This window comes from Mytilus californianus, unplaced genomic scaffold (assembly GCF_021869535.1).
Source record: "Mytilus californianus isolate M0D057914Y unplaced genomic scaffold, xbMytCali1.0.p SCAF_3, whole genome shotgun sequence".
NCBI classification, from domain to species: domain Eukaryota; kingdom Metazoa; phylum Mollusca; class Bivalvia; order Mytilida; family Mytilidae; genus Mytilus; species Mytilus californianus.
In genome coordinates this window covers 70,657,747-70,678,987 of record NW_026262679.1, presented here as the reverse complement: position 1 = coordinate 70,678,987, position 21,241 = coordinate 70,657,747, and the positions used below count along the sequence as shown (strand labels likewise).

The 21,241-nt window shown below is 32.5% G+C and overlaps 1 protein-coding gene across 1 annotated transcript; it reads left to right on the top strand.

Moving 5' to 3' along the window:
• Positions 1-4,327: 4,327 nt before the first annotated feature.
• Positions 4,328-9,801, top strand: LOC127734991 (cytochrome P450 26A1-like). Its single transcript, XM_052245049.1, has 5 exons — positions 4,328-4,433; positions 5,202-5,403; positions 5,899-6,396; positions 6,795-7,217; positions 7,849-9,801. Exons 1-5 carry the CDS (start codon positions 4,351-4,353, stop codon positions 8,176-8,178), a joined length of 1,536 nt encoding a protein of 511 aa, XP_052101009.1. The 5' UTR covers positions 4,328-4,350; the 3' UTR covers positions 8,179-9,801.
• Positions 9,802-21,241: the final 11,440 nt, after the last annotated feature.

Below are 21,241 nucleotides of genomic sequence, written 5' to 3'. Positions count from 1 at the left end.
GGGATGTTCTGCAACAAATGTTCTATGTTCCCGCTTTTGTTCGTCTGTAAAGGTTGCAGTGTATTCTTACAACGGGTGTCCATTTAACAAAAGTCAAAAATGGCTTTTATTCAGTTCAACCATCTGTTACAATTCTTATACTCGTAGTAACATGGTTTATGAATGAAATATCTCCAATGAGAACAAAATATTTTAAATACTTTAGTCCTTTTAAATTACTATTTGACCTGAAACAGCGTGCGGTGAGGCCATTGTAAAATTCCTGTGACCTCACCGTGTCCGGGTAATCAGGGCCGCTTATGCAATTGATTATTGTTCATCGTGGTCCGTTTTAAGTTTTCTAATGTCATACTGCGGTCACGGCTAATTTTATTTATACTTATAATGATAAATTTAATGTTGTGTACTTATGTTTCTATTATTGTAAATACCTAAAGGAGAAAAGTTGTTTTCACGAAAGATCAAAATAAGAATGTTTACTATGTTCTAAGGTCACTGGTACACACACGCGGTTTATATTGTGAACTTTAATATCGCTCTGGAGTCTTAAGTCTTGAAAAGTAAAACGTTCGTATACATACAGATTCAGCTGTAGATATGACCCATCACTCAATGACATTCAGTTTATCTGTTACATTCAACTTTAACAATGAACTCTATGCGTAATATTTAGTAACCAGAACAACGATTGAAATTGTTATATAATTTTAAAAACCTTAAGAACAGCCAAGCATCTCAAAAACCTCATTGTATTTAAACAATAATAACATTCGAATGAAAAAGCTAAATTTGACTTTTTAACTAATATTTTGGGGAGTAGCTTGCAATGAACAAAGGAGGTGAATTAAACCGTGGCTAGGTTTTGAAGCCGTTTAAGGCTCCCTCCGTGTGGATTTAGGTTAAGTACCGTCCAATCCGAAATTAAAGAATTAAGCAACGTTGCACCCAATAAAATTTACTTTGCTTCGGAAAAAACATGTATTTTCCTATCTTTTATCCAGAAACTACTTGAATATATCACTTTCAATGAATTACTATACCGAATTAAAAACGGTATGCTATGATTTAGCATAAATTAAAAATCTCGTTTATGATACTACAACTCAAATGGGGTGTAATTTTAATCCGTGTTCGACCGCCCCGGGTTCAGATGTTCACAAATCCTTAATTTGAACCCGAATTGAAAGATATTTTACAAAATTAATGTATCTCGATTTCACCCTTTAAGAAACCGGAGGAATCATAAGAGCAAATAATCGGGTACAAACTGGATTGGCTGCTGTAATAAATAAATGGAACAATTATAATTCACGGATAAATCAAAATAGAAAACATTGCTGTCCGACAACCTTCATGTCGTGCTTACTATAAATCTATAATTTACCATTTGTCAGTTTCCCCTACTCACACATACACACACACAATTAAAAATCAGCTTTGTTTGTATTCGAAAATGATACGGAATATAATACAACAGTGCTTTTGTACAGGTACATAAGTAGAAAATATATTAACAAAAATACCGAACTCCAAGGTAAATTCAAAAAGGGAGAACGTCCATAAAACCTGACAAAATCAAACGCTCAACTATATCAACCAACGGAACGACTGGAAAACTACTGTCATTTTCCTGAATTGGTATATTTCCGATGAAAATGGTGGGTTAAACCTGGTTTTATAGCTAGCTAAAACCTCCCACTTTTATAACAGTTGTATCAAAAGTTAAACCCCGTCGATGAATATGTATGTTACTATATGATCACATAATTATTGTTGAATCTAAAAAGTCAAAATAAATGCATGTATTAGTATGCAGTTCCTTTTATCTGTATCATACGATAGCTTTATTCACATTATTTCTTATGTATGATTATCAGGATTGAAATTTTGTATTTGCGCCAGACGCGAGTTTCGTCTACAAAAGACTTATCAGTTAGTTAAAAAGGCCAAATAAAGTACGAAGTCATATCCATTATAAAACACTAACAGCACAAACATGATAGCTCTGCTCTCAATCATTGCGTTTATTCGATGTTGACCGATTTGTGATTATTAGACATTTATTTGTTACTATCAAATTATACAATTAAGAAAGTATGGATCTAAAACTACTCTTAAAAACAGAAAAATAGTAGATCAAAAATATCAACTCAGAAGTTGATAATATTGTATAGGTTTAACACCGGGATAATGGTAAACATACTGCACCAATTTATGGGTTACTTTCGCTGTGAACTTTTAAATTAGGTGATGATGAAGTCAAGAGTATCAAAAAGAAAAAAAATAATGCATCAGAGAGAGTAAAATTATCCAGTCAAAATTAATGATATCGCGTGTCAGTCTAATCAAGGAGATCCGAATATAACCTCTCATTCCCTTATTCGTGACCCTAAGTACGGAGTTTATTTCCTGTTAGGGTTATTTGTACCACATAACTAAAAATATTTTTAACACATTTCAAAACAACCATCTACACAATTTCTTTGAAATCAGAAAAAAATATTGAATACAATTGTTGTGTTTTGGTCTTTTTTTTTATATAGAAATATGATTATATGTGTGTAAATATTGAAAGAAAAATTTTGAAATTCAATGACATGTAATTCTCTTAAGATCTTGTTTGTTACCTTGATTTTTATCTTTTTTTCTCACCGAATTTTGATATGTAGACATCGGTGAACTACATGAATCAAGTCGTTAGTTTTCTCGTTTGAAATGTTATACAAATTCCTGATGAAAGTAAATCCAGAAAAGCGCTTCGGACACATTACATTTATAAAGTGTTGTATTCATTTTTTACATTCGTCATTTCGGAGCCTTTTATAACTTGCTTTGTGATATCGGTTTTACTCATTGAAGGCCGTTAGGTGACATATAGTTGCTAAATTCTACGTCATTTGGTCTTAGGTTGAAAATTGTCTCATTGGCAATCACATCTTCTTATTTTCATACTGTTGCATTTATTTTTACTAAGTAAAGATTTTGAGTCATGTTTCATGTATTCAATCATGTTTTTCATTTTTGTTCAGTAATTTGAATGACTGGTACCTCGAGTTGGATTTTAATATGTCTATTCTATTCATTTTTCATAGATATTATTTAACAATTTAGGATATTTTGTGATCAAGATATATGCTAAAAAAATACTTATAGCATGTTTATGGCATTAATATTCATACAATTGTGAATAATGACGAACAGACGTTGATCTGTCAGTATTTTACATTTCATTATATACTTTTTCGTAATTACATCGCAGGAAAATATACGTCATATACTAGGGGTTTTTCTCAAAGCTCTCTTTCCTGTGTCTTACGTACCATTACATTCTATTACGAATGTAAAAAACAAAGTAATGCATATGGTTTAGAATTCTAGCCCTCTCCAACCAGAACATATATAAATAAATTCACGAAAATTTATTACTTTGTCATAAATAATGAACAGTGTTTCTATGTATTGTTTTGTAGACTGTTTGTCTTTGGTCGTTTTTCTTTTTTTTTTACCATGACGTTGTCAGTTCGTCTTAGACTTATGAGTTTGATTGTCCGAGGTTGAAGAAAAAGTTTGTTTGAGGCCAATTTGACTTTATAGTGATTTTTTGAAGCATATTCAATTCGGTCATAACCACAATGTCTTTTTACACAGTGATTGGTTTTTAATCATTATTTCAACCGGAACATGGTTAAAGTTATAATATTATTACTCTTGGTACGATGTTTGGCTGATGGACTTTCAACCATTAAAATATTCAGATTCGAGATAGCTTTAAAGTCTGTCTTCCGCTCTTTAGAAGTAGCGTCCATTTCCATTTCATACATAAATGTCGGGGGAAACACTTGCATTGTATATTCATATTAAAAAGGTTTTTTTTTCAAAGTTTCATACTTGTTCAAAAGAATATTACTTTTATATTTTAAAATATATAGAAGTTTTTTCTCAAAGTCTGGTTATGATATCTATAAATCCCAACAAGTAGCTAGATAAAACTATTCTAAGGTCTTTCTTTAAGTTTATTCAAGAAAAATTAGTTTTTAAATTTCATCCTGCACAATTGATGAGTTTATGTGCAACAAAGCAAAATAAGAAAACGTATCAATGAATGATCGTGCACTTTTGATTACAGTTTGACCTTTTAACATGTTGGTCATTCAAGTGGTCATTCCTGTTAGGCTCCACCCATTCATGTGTCATTGATTACGTTAGCACATGTCTAGTTTGGTCCCCAATGGTCAATTGTCCAAAACACCTCCACATAATATAAATACTCTCGTAGAATCACTTCTGTATTTAAAGTCGAAAACTTATAAATGTGATATGACCGATTCCTCTATAATTATTAGATATAATATGGAATGCCTGATTTCGCCAAATTGTAGCAGTTTAACAGAAAATAATGGAGTTATTGAAGAATTCAACACTTTTACTACTGTGTAAGTTGTCTTTCATCAAAATGTAATGTGTGTAAATACAAAAATGTATGAAGATAAATAGTATTTCTAAGGACTTAATGCCTATACATGTATATTTAATAAAGCAAAGTAAGGGAAATCGAAATTTGGTTTAGATTGCACCCTGAAAGATTTAAAAATGCGGTTAAAGCAACTTATATTTATAGAATAATATTCTAATCTTAGTTGTCCCGAAGTGAGGTCATCTAAATCGGATATGAAATGGTATTGTATTATATGAATTAATTTCTTATGCATTGTTATGTCATTTTACATACGTTACGTTTGCATTAGTATACTTTTTCCACGTTTTTACAGTGTAAGGTATTATTCCATATCACGTTTTGCGTGTGTAATATTTTCTTTGTTTTTCCAGAAAATGACCGATAATTGTATAGTTGTTTTTGTGGATTTTTTGTTTATTTTTAAATGTTGTTATTTTTTTATTTTCAAGTAATTTAAAGTAACTAATGACACAACTTTGAAACAAGAAGGGATACCTATGATATTTCCTTTACTTTAGTCATAGGTATATATATGTTAATTCTTTTCGAAATATTTCAATATCAAATTTTGCGATACTTTTCAATTATTATCACTTGTACCTTTCAGTATATTATTAAAAATATACAATTTTAAGAGAAGATAATGAAAGACATCGTTATTATAAAAGCATGTTTAACTATATCTTCGAAATTTCTTGATTTAAAAATCATTCACGAGTTTAAAAAGATATATCTCTTTTTTCAGATTTTTTGTTAAAGTTGCGCTTGTAAGGCTTATTAAGGAATTATTAATACCACTTATAACCCCTGTTCTACTGACGGTTATATGTTGCCATTTGTGGGAGGTTTATAATAACTGCCAGAGGGATTCTAAATCAAACCTGCCTCTACCACCAGGAGGTTATGGATTCCCTGTGTTCGGAGAAACTCTCGGATTCTTAATTCAGGTAAACTTCATTTAAACCCACTGCGAAAAGTATTAATATTCTATTGCAGAAAAAAATGTAGAAAACTTGTGCATACGTATAATTTTCATTACCGATAATCAAATAGTGATATTTTTCTGGTAAAAGAGATATTATTTTATATACTTCTGTACTTTTTGCTTGCATTGCCAGCCGATACTAAACAGTGATATGTTCGTTATCTGGTAAGAGAGCCATTATTCTATATACTTCTTTACTTGCATTGCCAGTCAGTACTAAATAGTGATATGTTCGTTATCTGGTAAAAGAGACATTATTGTATATACTTCTTTACTTCTAACTTGCATTGCCAGACGATACTAAACACTGATATGTTTGTTATATGACAAGAGAACCATATTTATATACCTTTTACAAAGCCATTTGTGACATTTCATTTTAAAATCAAGTGAAATAATGTAATAGATCACGCATGTTTATTTACATAACATTCATAGTGGCATCATTCTTTTTCAGGGCAAAGCATTTTTTGATAAAAGACGAGAAAAATTTGGTACACTATATAAAACTCATTTATTAGGGAAACCAACTATTCGTGTCATTGGTGTACAGAATGTGAAAAGAATTTTGGCTGGTGAAAATGATCTTGTAACTGCTCAGTGGCCTACAAGTACCAAACTTCTACTTGGGGATGGAAGTCTGACAGGTTCAGGTGGTAATATCCATAATCTCAGAAAAAAGGCACTTTTCAAGGCATTCAGTAATACAGCATTAGAGGAATACACTAAAGTCGTTCAAAGTATAACCAAAGACTGTATTGAACACTGGTGTACAAAAAAAAACATCCTTGCACATCAAGAATCCAAAAGTCTGACATTTGAGATAGCATGCAGAGTACTTCTTGGTATAAAAATGAACAAAGTCGAAAAAACAGAGTTATTAGGTCATTTTGATACCTTCCTATCAAATTTGTTTAGTTTACCAATGCAGATTCCTGGACTGGGACTTTACAAGGTAAGCACAAAGTTTAATTAAAAAAGTGCGTTTTAATAGATACAATTGCGGTATCAGAGGCGATAATTTAATACCTCACAAGAATTTATCAGAAAATCATGTAGTATGAAGGAATTATACTTGCTCTTTTTATCTTTATTTTACATATGACGTGAGAAGATCGTATAAGATATTGGGAAGCCACTACCTGTATTGTATCAAGTGCATTGCGTGTTATCCGAAAAGAATTTACTCCTCCAATATAATGTACAACATTCAAATTCAATGTTCCTCCGGCCCATGAAAGATCATATTGCTTTTGATATGTTTAACTGTTTAATCATTTTATAGAACATCCACGGACATTCTTTGCTTATTGTCTCAGATTGTTAGTAAATGATAATTATTGTGTATTTTAGGGTCTTAAAGCAAGAACTGTTTTGTTAAATAAAATAGGAGAATGTATTCAAAAGAAAGAAAAACGTGGCTCTTGTGATGCCTTCCAAGATGCTCTTAGTCTTCTGATGGATATGTCAGGTACAGGAAGACTTTCAGTGACAGAAATTAAAGATGTAGGGCTGGAACTTCTGTTTGCTGGTCATGAAACTACAGCAAGCGCAACAGTAACTATAATTCTGCAGTTGACCAAAAACAAAGATGTTGTTAGCAAAATCGAGGAAGAACTGAAATCTTTTGGACTCAGTCAAAGTAATTATGGCGATCTAAACTTTGAAATTTTAAACAAAATGAAATATTTAAGCAACGTTGTGAAGGAAGCTATCCGAATTACACCACCTATTGGAGGAGGTTACAGAAAGGTCCTTAAAACATTTGAAATCGACGTAAGTGCATCTCTATTATATGGATACATGTACTTACAAATATAAATGACTTTACTAATTACACATTTTATTTACATTAATATAGATAAATTTTATTGAAAACTTTTGTATCCTCAATTATAAATTTAAAATGAAAATAACATTCAACAGAATTATCATTTTTTTTCAATGACAAAGAATTACTTGTAAAATCACACTGTCCTTCGAGTAATAAAGAAGAAAAAAAAATACATATTTGTATATAATTTACTAAAACATTCATGGAAGCTATTAAGGTACCAAAGACAACAACTTGTACACAACTGCTTTTTTGTAAGCTTTCTTTAATTTGCCATCATAATGTCGAAAAATAAGTTATAATATATAGATTCATAAAAAAAAATTATTGAATACATGCTTTTTCCTCTATCGAACTAGTTTAATATAAAAAATAAAGAGATGAGGTATAATTACAATGAGACAACTATCCACCAAAGTTCAAATAAAGTGGATGTAAGCAATTATAGGCAACCGTACGGCCTTCAACAATGAGAAAAACCCATACCGTATAGTCTGCTATAAAAGGCCCCGACATAAAAAATATGAAAGATTCAATTGAGAAAACTAACGGCCTAATTTAAATCTTTTTCAGGGATACCAAATTCCAGAAGGTTGGACAGTTGCTTATAGCATAAGAGACACGCATGAACTTGGTAACGAATTGGTTTTAAATCCAGATAAATTCGAACCCGATCGCTGGGATTCTTTGCAAAGACGAGACAATGAACATTTTCTGGCATTTGGTGGTGGTAGAAGAGGTTGCGCAGGGAAACAATTCGCGTTACTTATACTGAAAATTTTTGCTCTTGAAATTGTGCGATCATGTCAATGGACAATATCGAATATTAATCCCAAGATGAAAATAATACCAGTTCCTCATCCCGCTGATGATTTACCAGCAAAATTTACAAGAAAAGACTAGAATTGCAAATACATAAGTCAATAACCCGGTGTTTTAAGAAATCCAAATGACAATGCGCTCAAGTTTGTGTTTGTTATCTCAGGGATATGTATTTATTTATTATTTTTGTATGAAGGCCTGCATACATGTAGTTTGTACACGTTTATTACATGTATGATGTAACTTATTTGATTTTTGTAAATAAATGAAAAATGCCTTGTAAAATGTGAAATGAATCAGTTTTTTCATTATTAAGCTGTAATGCATGCATCATCATATTTATTTATTTGTTTGTTTGTTTATAAGATAAAAACCTTGCGGCTGTTTGTAAACATCGGATGTATTTTCAAATGATTGATAGTATTTGAATTTACCAAAGATCCTCTGAAAGCATCTGATAGAGACAGGTGTGTTGGTATTTTTGTCGCTTTCCAGACGTTATCCAGTGTTAGTTCATGTTGGAGGCTTATCTAAAAATGGCTCCGAACGCATAATTATGTGTAATGTTTGATTTAAATTCCGGTCCCTTAAAGTTAAGATGACAGACGATTAAGACTCCTTTTGTTCTCATATCTCTCTGTATACTAATGTAAAACTCTTTTTTCCACAATCAGTAATGCAAGAAAGATACTTTTATTAATATTCAGTAACATTAAGAACACGTTCTTTATGAATTGTAAAAGAAAAGACGAGGATAATTCTTCTGTTGCTGAGCTTATTTTGTTGTTTTTAACTGAATTTAATTGTAAATGCATTTCTTAAGATACTAGTTATAATTTTTTTTATTGTGATAAAGTAAAAGAAATCGATGTGTGTAATGAACAAAATGGTATTGCTTTTTTATCACTATAACAAGTTTTCCTGTCCTCAGCGTTAAGGTATATTTGTATTTATCTTGAAAGGAAAATCACAGACTGCATGTGTAAGAACACAGCTTAGAATATAAGGAAGCTATATACCAACGATAATTTCTCGATTTCTCGATTTTTCTATCTTAAAAATTTCATGACGAATGTTTATTGAGTGGGGTTATTCTCCGGACACAAAGTCGGGACATATTACATAAGTTATTTTCAATTACTGTAAACAATTTGTAATGTTATGTAACAGTTTGTCACCTAAGGGTGACGTACACAAACTTATGGTAGAGCCACTATATGAAATCGTGATTTTAATCATGATGAAATTTGGGGAGTGTGATTTCATTCTATTTACACATGCAACTTTCGTGATTTATAACTAAAAATCCCGTGTGTTTTTAGTTTTAAGATAATTTTCTATGGCGCCGCAGAATGGTTGTTGAAACTAAGTCGTTTTTAGAAGAGAAAAGTTAAACTGCCATAAAGAAATATTTGAATTCAGCAAAAACATCCTTGGTAATGACTGACTTTTTCAAATTATATTTGAATCTTTTCTGTTTACAGCTTCCGATAACTATAGCAGTTTGTCATTATGTAATCGTATTTCCCGTAACACTAATAACAGAAAAATATGACATTTCTGTGTTACAAATAAAGCCGAACGAGTATAGCGATATTTTATTTTTTTTTATCAAAAATTATATGTTCAATACCCATACCTTATGATTGTATCTGTTTTACACAATGTGAATAAAATTTTATAATAAACGTATTGAACAAACTACTTATTAATTATAGTTTGCATTTCTTCTACAGTCTGATATACATGCACAGTAAAGGAAATATTTTCACCGCCGTTCAAATTATTTTTACGAGAAAAAAATTAAGTGGTCGACTTCTCAATAGTAATAACAGCAAATGATTTATAGATCTCGTTTTCTTACTAATATTTATGTGTATAGTTTCTCTTTATCCTTTAAAGTTTGCATCATAAAAGGGTAGTCCAGTAATGACTCTTCTTACAATTTTGATGGACCTAGTTCCTACAGGATCTTGAATTTCTGAACATTTTTGTTCCATTCCTAAGTGCATTGATAATATTTGCCACATGTCGTTAATCAATGAGTCAATCATAACAAGGCAATAACTCCACAAAAGAATCGTCTATTACTTTTTGCACCCATTATAAAAATAATGAGATGTGGTATGATCGCAAATGAGACAACTATCCACCAAAGTTCAAATGAAGTGGATGTAAGCAATTAAAGGAAACTACACGGCCTTCAACAATGAGAAAAACTTATACCGTGTAGTCTGTCATAAAAGGCCCGACATGAAGTATGAAACAATTCAATTGAGAAAACTAACGACCTAATTTATAACAAAACAATTTACGAAAAATAAATATGACAGACATGAACCAACGACAACCACTGATCTACAGGGTCCTGACTTGGGAAAGCACATATATAATGTGGCGGGGTTAAACTGGTTTGCTGGCGCCGAACCCACCCCTAAGTGTAACAGTGCAACATATACGAACAAACTATAAGAATCAAATGAAAAGGCTTAACTCATCAGATCGATACAAAACAGAAAACATCTAACGAAAACACAGAACCATTGTTTTTAAGTAGATCTTGAACTTCTTAGCATTATTTATATCAACTACAGTTTTTAAAACATAAGGCAATTATTTGCACTTTATCTCTGTGATTTTTTTTATCATAGCGGCCATGTTAGCTGATGGAGCGGAACATAATTCACAAACTAAAATTAAGACCCATTTATGCTACTATTATAAATAAGTAGATTTGGTCTGATAGCCAATGAACGATAACAATCTACCAAAGACCAAAGGCGAAGGATGTGAACAACTAATGTACAGGTCACCATACGGCCTTTTACCACGAGTAAAACCCATATTGCATGGTAATCTATATAAAGCCATATGATGAAATAATGTGAAACATTTCAAAAGAGAGAACCAAAGGCCTGATTTAAACCAAAACAATAAAGGAAACACATTTATGGCAGACAGCAGCCGACAAACACTGGACTATAAGTAAAAGACATACAGTATCGATCTAAGTTTTCGACTTAAACTTGTTCTGAAGTTTCAGAGGTGAAGATCTCTAAAACAAAAATGCTAATATTGGGTAAAATTATCACTTGAGTGCAAAAGCATCGAATGAACACAGAGTTAACAGTTTTAGACATGTGAATTTATAGTATATATTGCCTTAATGATAAATAAAAATAACACTTTATGAATTCCGTGCGTCCGAAGCGCTTTTCTGGATATACATCCATCAGGAATGCTCTTTTAAAAGAAAGAGGGGGCCTCGGTGGCCGAGTGGTCTAAGTAGTTACTACTGTAATCACTAGCCAGTCAACACTGAGGTTGTGAGTTCGAACCCCGCTCGTGCAGGTGCATGCACTCGACTCCAATCTTAATTGACTAGGATTGTCAGTTTTCCTATCGAAGGTCGGTGGTTTTCTCCGGGCACTCCGGCTTCCTCCACCAATAAAAACTGGCCGCCACGAAATAGCCCAAAAGCGGTGCTTAAAAGTGGCGGTAAAACACCAACAAACAAACAAACAAAACCTCCCACTTGTATGACAGATATTTATACCACATACACATTTTCAGGATTAACAATAACAATTGTTATACACCATACGTCAGAATGATCAGCAGACTCATGCCGTAAAACCAACTCTCAATAAAATTATTGCTTTATAGATTGTTTTAGTCTAAACAAACATATATATATATATATCTATACTTCTAAATCTAAAGACCGTTTTTTGTTCACCTAATATCTATACTACTAAATCTAAAGACCGTTTGTTGTTCCCCTAATAAACGTATAAACGAAGAAAGCTACAAGTCAAACTTATATAAGGGTATATATGTAAACCTCAGATCTGTGTACGGCCTCAAATATGTGTCCGTTTCTCAAATCTGTGCCCCATCGTGACGTCAAACGCTAATCTATGTCCGTTAAAAATGATACGGCCTCAAATCTGTGTCCTATTTTCAAATTTGTTTTCAATCGTGACGTCATTCGCAAACCTATGTTCGTTTAAAAGATGCGGCCTCAAATCTGTGTTCTTTTCTTAAATCTTTTTCCAGTTTGTTTCGCCATGCGAAAATGTATGCCAGTTTAATAAGTACGGCCTTATAGGATTTTTGTTTTATTAAGTCATTTCCCATAATTCAATGTTAAGTTGGGATGTGTTATCCATGTGTGTGCTTAAAAATTTTACATGCGTGTGTAATTATTGTATGATTTACATTTTATTGTAAAACTACATCATTTTCAAATTGTTTGCTTTTCTTGATCAAAATAAAGATGTTTAGGGTATAATTTATTGCCGGTTTAACAACGACATTTTGTGCCACTATCTTATTTAAAAAAAAATTTTCTGGTGAAATTATTCCGGTTTCGAATCTTATGTATTTTTTAAAATCCATTGTGTACCATGACATCAACATTCAACAACCACAACATAATTCTGAGTAGAAATTATTGGCATAACGAGCATACTTGTTACTTTATTAATGTGCCTTCAAGAATGAAACTACACATATTTTTTTACTTGATTACGTCTTGCTATGTCTTACGTCACCACATTTCGATATAGGACATAGATTTGTGACAAAAATAGCCATAGATTTGAGTTAATAAAGGACATAGATTTGAGACAATACAGGACATAGATTTGAGACAATAAAAGACATAGATTTGAGACAATAAAGGACATACATTTGGAACGTCTATGACGCAATATTAAAAAGGACATAGATTTGCGGAAAGGACATAGATTTGAGGCTGGACATAGATTTGAGGCTTACATATATACTTGACAGGGTATACTGAAAATTTTACCCTTTTACATCGATTACAGTAACTGTTTGAAACAGTTCCGGGTCGACGGATTCAAACAGAAAGATTTTGAAAGCAGAGAAAACTGTGCATCTTATAATCAGCATAACTTTATCAGATGACAATACGAATACTAAAAATAAGGCGTAGGAACTTTAATTCAGCCCCGGTCCCGCGATATCGCGGGTGTGTTCTAGTATATATATATATATGAGTCTAAAAGATTGTGTAACAATACCGATAACAATCTTTTAGACTCATATAATTTTCCCTGTTTGTGTAGTATTGTCAATTTTGATGATCCAATACCTATTAAGTTTACTGGTTGGTAGATTCTTATAGACTCTATTTATATATATATATATCTTTGCCGCAAGTTTATTGTTTTCTGTTTGGTATTAAATTTTTAATTAAGATCCATTTATTACACCTTGTGATCCGTTTATTTGGCAATCGCCAATGGCAGTCAGCAGGGTTTAAGAACATTTGTTGTTCGACCTGTAAGTCAAATGCGTTTTGTTAAAATATACTTTTTCACTATTTTGGTCTGTTGGAAAATGTTGTTTGTGTATTTAGACCCCTCTAACAAGAAATTTGTTTTTGCATGCACACGTATAAAAATTGCGGTTTTTATCCAACGCAATCATAGGTTTGAACGTTGTTTTCAATTTAGACTTGTTTATATTTTTTCGTTTGGGCTTGTATTATATTTGCCTTCGGGTTTATATGATCCGTTCATCCTAATTTGACTCCTCAAAATTCGAGAGTCTATCCTAAATTGAGGTAAATTATTTGGCCTTCCAAATACTGTTTCGATTCCTAACATCACTGAAGAGACATTAATTGTCGAAATCCGGATATGGTGTACAAAACTCTTTGCACCTTTGTTTGCGGTATACCATCTTTGCCGCAAGTTTATTGTTTTCTGTTTGGTATTAAATTTTTAATTAAGATCCATTTATTACACCTTGTGATCCGTTTATTTGGCAATCGCCAATGGCAGTCAGCAGGGTTTAAGAACATTTGTTGTTCGACCTGTAAGTCAAATGCGTTTTGTTAAAATATACTTTTTCACTTTTTTGGTCTGTTGGAAAATGTTGTTTGTGCTGTATTTAGACCCCTCTAACAAGAAATTTGTTTTTGCATGCACACGTATAAAAATTGCGGTTTTTATCCAACGCAATCATAGGTTTGAACGTTGTTTTCAATTTAGACTTGTTTATATTTTTTCGTTTGGGCTTGTATTATATTTGCCTTCGGGTTTATATGATCCGTTCATCCTAATTTGACTCCTCAAAATTCGAGAGTCTATCCTAAATTAAGGTAAATTACTTGGCCTTCCAAATACTGTTTCGATTCCTAACATCACTGAAGAGACATTAATTGTCGAAATCCGGATATGGTGTACAAAACTCTTTGCACCTTTGTTTGCGGTATACCATCTTTGCCGCAAGTTTATTGTTTTCTGTTTGGTATTACATTTTTAATTAAGATCCATTTATTACACCTTGTGATCCGTTTATTTGGCAATCGCCAATGACAGTCAGCAGGGTTTAAGAACATTTGTTGTTCGACCTGTAAGTCAAATGCGTTTTGTTAAAATATACTTTTTCACTTTTTTGGTCTGTTGGAAAATGTTGTTTGTGCTGTATTTAGACCCCTCTAACAAGAAATTTGTTTTTGCATGCACACGTATAAAAATTGCGGTTTTTATCCAACGCAATCATAGGTTTGAACGTTGTTTTCAATTTAGACTTGTTTATATTTTTTCGTTTGGGCTTGTATTATATTTGCCTTCGGGTTTATATGATCCGTTCATCCTAATTTGACTCCTCAAAATTCGAGAGTCTATCCTAAATTGAGGTAAATTACTTGGCCTTCCAAATACTGTTTCGATTCCTAACATCACTGAAGAGACATTAATTGTCGAAATCCGGATATGGTGTACAAAACTCTTTGCACCTTTGTTTGCGGTATACCATCTTTGCCGCAAGTTTATTGTTTTCTGTTTGGTATTAAATTTTTAATTAAGATCCATTTATTACACCTTGTGATCCGTTTATTTGGCAATCGCCAATGGCAGTCAGCAGGGTTTAAGAACATTTGTTGTTCGACCTGTAAGTCAAATGCGTTTTGTTAAAATATACTTTTTCACTTTTTTGGTCTGTTGGAAAATGTTGTTTGTGCTGTATTTAGACCCCTCTAACAAGAAATTTGTTTTTGCATGCACACGTATAAAAATTGCGGTTTTTATCCAACGCAATCATAGGTTTAAACGTTGTTTTCAATTTAGACTTGTTTGTATTTTTTCGTTTGGGCTTGTATTATATTTGCCTTCGGGTTTATATGATCCATTCATCCCAATTTTACTCCTCAAAATTCGAGAGTCTATCCTAAATTGAGGTAAATTACTTGGCCTTCCAAATACTGTTTCGATTCCTAACATCACTGAAGAGACATTAATTGTCGAAATCCGGATATGGTGTACAAAACTCTTTGCACCTTTGTTTGCGGTATACCATCTTTGCCGCAAGTTTATTGTTTTCTGTTTGGTATTACATTTTTAATTAAGATCCATTTATTACACCTTGTGATCCGTTTATTTGGCAATCGCCAATGACAGTCAGCAGGGTTTAAGAACATTTGTTGTTCGACCTGTAAGTCAAATGCGTTTTGTTAAAATATACTTTTTCACTTTTTTGGTCTGTTGGAAAATGTTGTTTGTGCTGTATTTAGACCCCTCTAACAAGAAATTTGTTTTTGCATGCACACGTATAAAAATTGCGGTTTTTATCCAACGCAATCATAGGTTTGAACGTTGTTTTCAATTTAGACTTGTATATATATATATATATGGAATGACTTGTTTTATAATCAGATTAGATTGATAATATTCATTTTACATCGTGATCATACTGATGAAGGATATCTATTATCTGAAATATTTAACATTTGTTCATTTTATTATTATTTTTTGGTGATGTTGTACCTTTTTAGACTTGTTATATACATTATTCGTCTAAACAACAGCCCAACAATGTTAGATCTGGAAATTTGCGGAAGCAAACTTTTTTGTTCTTCCCTGGCCGGGATTCGAACTATACATATATATATATAATACCAACAACTTGAAAACGTCAACGTCTTTTTAAATTCGAGTACTGGTAATCAATTTGGCATGTGTACCAGAACTACTGTAACAGTATTAATGTATCTATTTTAGTCGTAAATGCTAACAATGAATATCTGCGGTATGTCTCTAAAACATTTCTTAGTATATTATAAGTATCTTTATTCTTTAGAAACCACGATCAGTTCTGGTTTAATCAACTTATGCATAATGTTCTAACATTGGTAAAGTGGTCAAGGTCTAAATAGCAAGGATGAATTCGAACAGATATCAGAAAGTTTTAAATTCATATGGGTGTAGGATAATTTACCACGTATTTGGACTTGTTGATAAAAAACCCACTTTGATGAGGTATAGGACTGTTTAAATTGAACGTGTCCTAGTCTGATAGAACTTAGATTTTCAGTAAGTGTAACTAGTTTAACTTTTAATGCGTTACAAGTTTAAGGATGCACGTTGGTGTTCGAGTAGACACTACATGTATATCACAAAATCTCAAATGTTTAGTACATGTAGGCATGGATTTACACAATCGTCCTCTAATCGGATGATTAGATAATGTGATATATAAAGGAAATTTCATGACATTTACACACTTCATTTAGAAATAGAAGGTGAATAAAACAAGGATAATATCCCTTTCAAATTAACATAAAACAATTTGTTGTATTATTATGAGCATTTTATCAGGAACACTCAGAGTCAAGAGTTTCGAGCCCTCATGCATGATCCAAAATTTTTAACGAAATAAAAAATATTAATGCAGGAATGAAATTTATTTGTGTTTTTTTTCTCTTTTTAGGAAGAAAATTATGTGATTTCATCTGGAAACTTTTTTTTACAAATACAGATTATTTTTCAAATTGATTTACAAAAATTTAACTTTGCTATATAAAAGAAGCTAACTCAGATAATTCAATTTTATAATGGAATGACAGTAAAATTTTCAATTTTCTTATTTAGAAACAAAAAAGTGATGATCCTTTTTCTTTTTTTTCTAAAAAAAAAAAGGCGGAAGATACCAAGGGGATATTCAAAACTCACAACACCCCGACAAAAGAGAAAGACGACGAAAAGACAAACAGCTCCTCAAAACAATACATAGAAGACTAAAGACTGAGCAACACGTACACCATCAAAAACTGGGGGCGATCTCATGTGGTCCGTACGGGTAAGCAGATTCTGTTCCACTAGTGGCACCCGTAATATTGCCAGGGCCGTGACTACATTGAGTCAAATGAGGCAAATGCCTCATGTTGAAAATTTCGAAAACAAAAAATGATGAGTTGAAACAAAAGCTTGTCTTCATATCAAATTGTTTTCACGGCGAGTGTCTTGCAAGAAGCAAGTTCTGTTTACCCTCTGACGTCGTCCCCTGTATTTCAGGATCCATGTTTTTATTTATTTTTAGTTTTCAGTGTTGATGGTCTATTGTTTGTCGTTTGTTTTAAACTTGAGTTTTATTATATTTAAGGACCTTTTGTCTAATTTTAAAACCTACTTTAAATTGTAACATTATTTGAAATTAGCTCTCGCTTTGTTCTGGGGCGGCGTTAAGCGAACACCAATCAATCAAGCAATCAATCTTTATGACTAACGCTTCAGTTGTCCAATATTAAGCTGTTGTTGATTCTTCTCGTAACATCTGTAAACGTTCATTCTCTGCTTTGAGTAGACTTACGACTTGGGAAAGATCAACGATGACGGGTGAAAGATTGTGTGGTTTGGCAATGTTGCATGTCCACCGATGTCCAGATATTGTTCGAAAAATGGTTTGAGAAGATTCGATGCTACCGGACATAGAAAAATTTGTCGTTTTTTTTCATGGAAAATTAAACTTTATATTAAAGAATACAAGACTGGCTCTCTTTTCTGTAAATGAAACTAAAAAGCTGACATGGGTTTAATTAAAGTGAGACAACTAATCTCCCGGAATCAAATCATTTAAAAAGAAAAATCATGTATTGCCATACGACCTTTCACATTGAATTGAAGGGCTTAACTTGCATTAAGCCGTGTCCAGGCCCTTAAATAGAAAATAAAGGGATATGGAGTAAATGTGCATGGGACAAAATCGCACACACTACATAGAAAAAGGTATAAAAATTATCAATGAACAGGGTTTTTTTTCCTGTTCTTCATCTTGACAGTCGCTTGAGGGTCATCAACAATGAAAGAATCATTCATACCCTACAACAAGGTCAAGACGGCCCCTAGCGTCGACTTAAGTGGTACTTAAAGTATTGTACTGTGAATAAATTTCAAAGTCACAAAAAATATACCAAAGTCTAAACACAATACAAGAGCAGAACAGACAGATCCGACATTAATCAGCCGGTATAAAATGTAGCAATGTGGTCTAAGAACAGTTTTTCTGAGTGTACCCTGAGTGTACCCTTTTATCCCAGTTAGGAACTATAGTATCAAGTTGATACCACTCGGTAAATCACAATCGAGGGAAAGAGGCAATGATTGTGGTACAACAAAAAATGGAACATATCCATAGCCCTACAAAACAAACGATCAAACTACTTGTTATACGCCATCACGAGTAGTTCGACAGTTATAGAAGCGATGAACCGTACCACTTCGAACTCTATTGTCAATTACTTCCGTGTAAGTACCAACCTTCAAAGAAATCACGATAAGAAACGCAAGCTCTGGAATATCATTTCAATTGGGAGATATATACTCCTATGAAAAAGGAACAAGGCAACAAGAAGACAAGCACAGTTGGTTCCCAAAAGAATGTAGATTTTTTTTTAAAAACACGTCCTCAAAACGTATTAATATGTTGTCAATAAAAAAACATCACGTATCTTGAAGATGTCAGTTTCAGAGATTTTTTTCTTGAATCGAATTGTTTTTTTATATAAAATAAGTATGGTTTATCCCTATTTAAACGAGACATGTGTATCTGCGTTGGCCTTTCTTTTTAGTGAAACAAAGTTGGACTTAATTATTATTTCAATCTGTCTTTAAATTTAGAATGGGGAGAGTGGTCACAACCTTTATCTTGAAAAAAAGCTCGGTGACCTATACTTTATTTCATATTTGTAAAATAGCACGATTCAACTACAATATGGCAAAGTATGACAAAATTCTGTCATTTTTTTATTTTATACTAACATATCGTATAGGTTCGATCCCTGGCCGGAAAATTGTATTTGCTGCTTCTCTGCTAAGCACGCGGTTTTTAGGAGTAAGACCAAAGACTGGTCGACACGGATTCATAATAATGATTCCGGGTAGGATGACATGTCTTCCTGTGGACTATAACTTTATGAATTAGCATAAAACAGCGTGTCGGCCTAGTCCAAGCAGGTTTCATATTCATATAGCATTAACATATTCTCTTGATGAATGTCTTTTAATTTGCAACTGGACATTAAGCAGTCATCCATCCATACCATCTTAATGTGCATTGGTCGCTTTCCTTGTTTCAACGTCGACAAATTCGAACATGAGATCAGTAGTCTATGTCCTTTAAGGATTTGTAACACGTAATCGATATAATAGGTACATGAAAAGTTTGGAAACTCGTCCGAACGTAAACCCTCTCCCTCTCCAAAATATACAAAATCAATAATACGGAAACTGTCATAGAACACATCCAAAATAATAATAATAATAAAATAATAATAATAATAACGAAAATGATGATAATACAATGGCTTCATTTTTTCCATCAAAATATATTTCTATAAAGTATACCTGTATAAGTGTAAAATCTAACAATGTTCAAATATAATACGTATATATATAATCAGGTGCATACTAACCATATTTTAAGTATTTGCTGTCGATATTAGTATAGTTTTGCTGTTAATAACTATTAATATAACAATAAGAAATGAAAAGATTAGAATTCTATTTTATCAAGATGGAAAATGTTGTATTTAAAATCATTATGTTCAAATTAAACCATAGTTTATTTAGTTGAGAAAGGTTAAAATTTGTCCTTAGGTAAGACCCTGCCTGCTTTGATCTGAACAATAGGTCGACCATCTGCTGTTCTATTCTTGAATAAAACTAAAATGTTGTCTAATACGCAGAGCCATCATTCAGGTTTGTCCCGATGGACGAAGAATGACCTCTATTACGTAGTGGACGAAAGATGACCTATGTTACGTCGAAATAAAATAGAGACCTCACCCTATCAAGGTCACTTGTTATAAAAATTACTAAAATTTTCATTCAAGCTTGAGCTTGTACATTCAAACAATTTTAAAGAATCTGTAACACAATTTTAGCACAATGGACGAAGGTGTGGACTTCAAGATGACCTCTGAGATACCTTTTAAAATAGCGGAAGTTTGACCAATAAGTGATTATGTATCATTCAAAGCTTACTCATGTGTGTCTTCCTTAAGATTCATCTCAGAATTGTTGGAGTCTTGTTTAATTTTGTGGTTTCGGTAATCATTACTTTCACCATATATTATGCAGTTTATTTCTCAATAATTTAAAGTCAGGGTCACCTTATTTCTATACATGTTTTAATGTACACTCCTTACTTTTGCTGCAACAACCGGCCTATCGATTTGGTTTGACAATGAAAACAACGGGGTCGGTGAAATGACAATAAGTTGACTAATACATTATTAAAAGTTGAGCTGTATATTTTAGTGGCCTTGAATAAAAGTAAGCACTCTTGTCAAGCCTTTAATGTATTTTCTCCATCGGTTTTAGTTGGGTTAAAATGCATGATAGTGTCTGTCCACGTATTGCTGTAATAATGATCATATTGAAGGTAAAATTAACTGAGGATGAAATACTCGACCAGTCTAATGTTCACCATTAATAAACTTAAGATAATTCATGTTTGTTGTGAAATAATGTAAATTTTCGATTGATTGATAGTGTTGTTTACAATACATAAAGTTGGTAGTTTCTGCAAAGTGCGGTGAAGGGCGGGAAGTGTGAACTGTAGTAGAAAAAAAAAGGTTTGTTTGATAGGAACGGGATTTTGCCTGTAACAGCCCACCTACGGATCTCTCAAAAAATTGTTGCAAAATTTATTTAACTTAATAAAGTGTGGCATTGTCCTAACACGGGGCATCGGATTTAACATCCTCATTCCTAATGAACGTAGCTGCGTATTTATAAATCCAGCTTACAAAACAGAGGTCCCCTTTTCATCATTGCTCTTTATTGCCGAATGAGAGAAATCCAGGTACCTACGTATTCATTTCTATTCA

What these genes read in the sequence shown, in the direction of transcription:
- LOC127734991 (XM_052245049.1), top strand. Translation starts at nt 4,351, where the DNA reads ATGGAATGCCTGATTTCGCCAAATTGTAGCAGTTTAACAGAAAATAAT. An exon ending in CTCTCGGATTCTTAATTCAG is followed by an intron (nt 5,404 to 5,898) that starts GTAAACTTCATT and finishes ATTCTTTTTCAG; the next exon opens with GGCAAAGCATTTTTTGATAA. An exon ending in TTAAAACATTTGAAATCGAC is followed by an intron (nt 7,218 to 7,848) that starts GTAAGTGCATCT and finishes AATCTTTTTCAG; the next exon opens with GGATACCAAATTCCAGAAGG.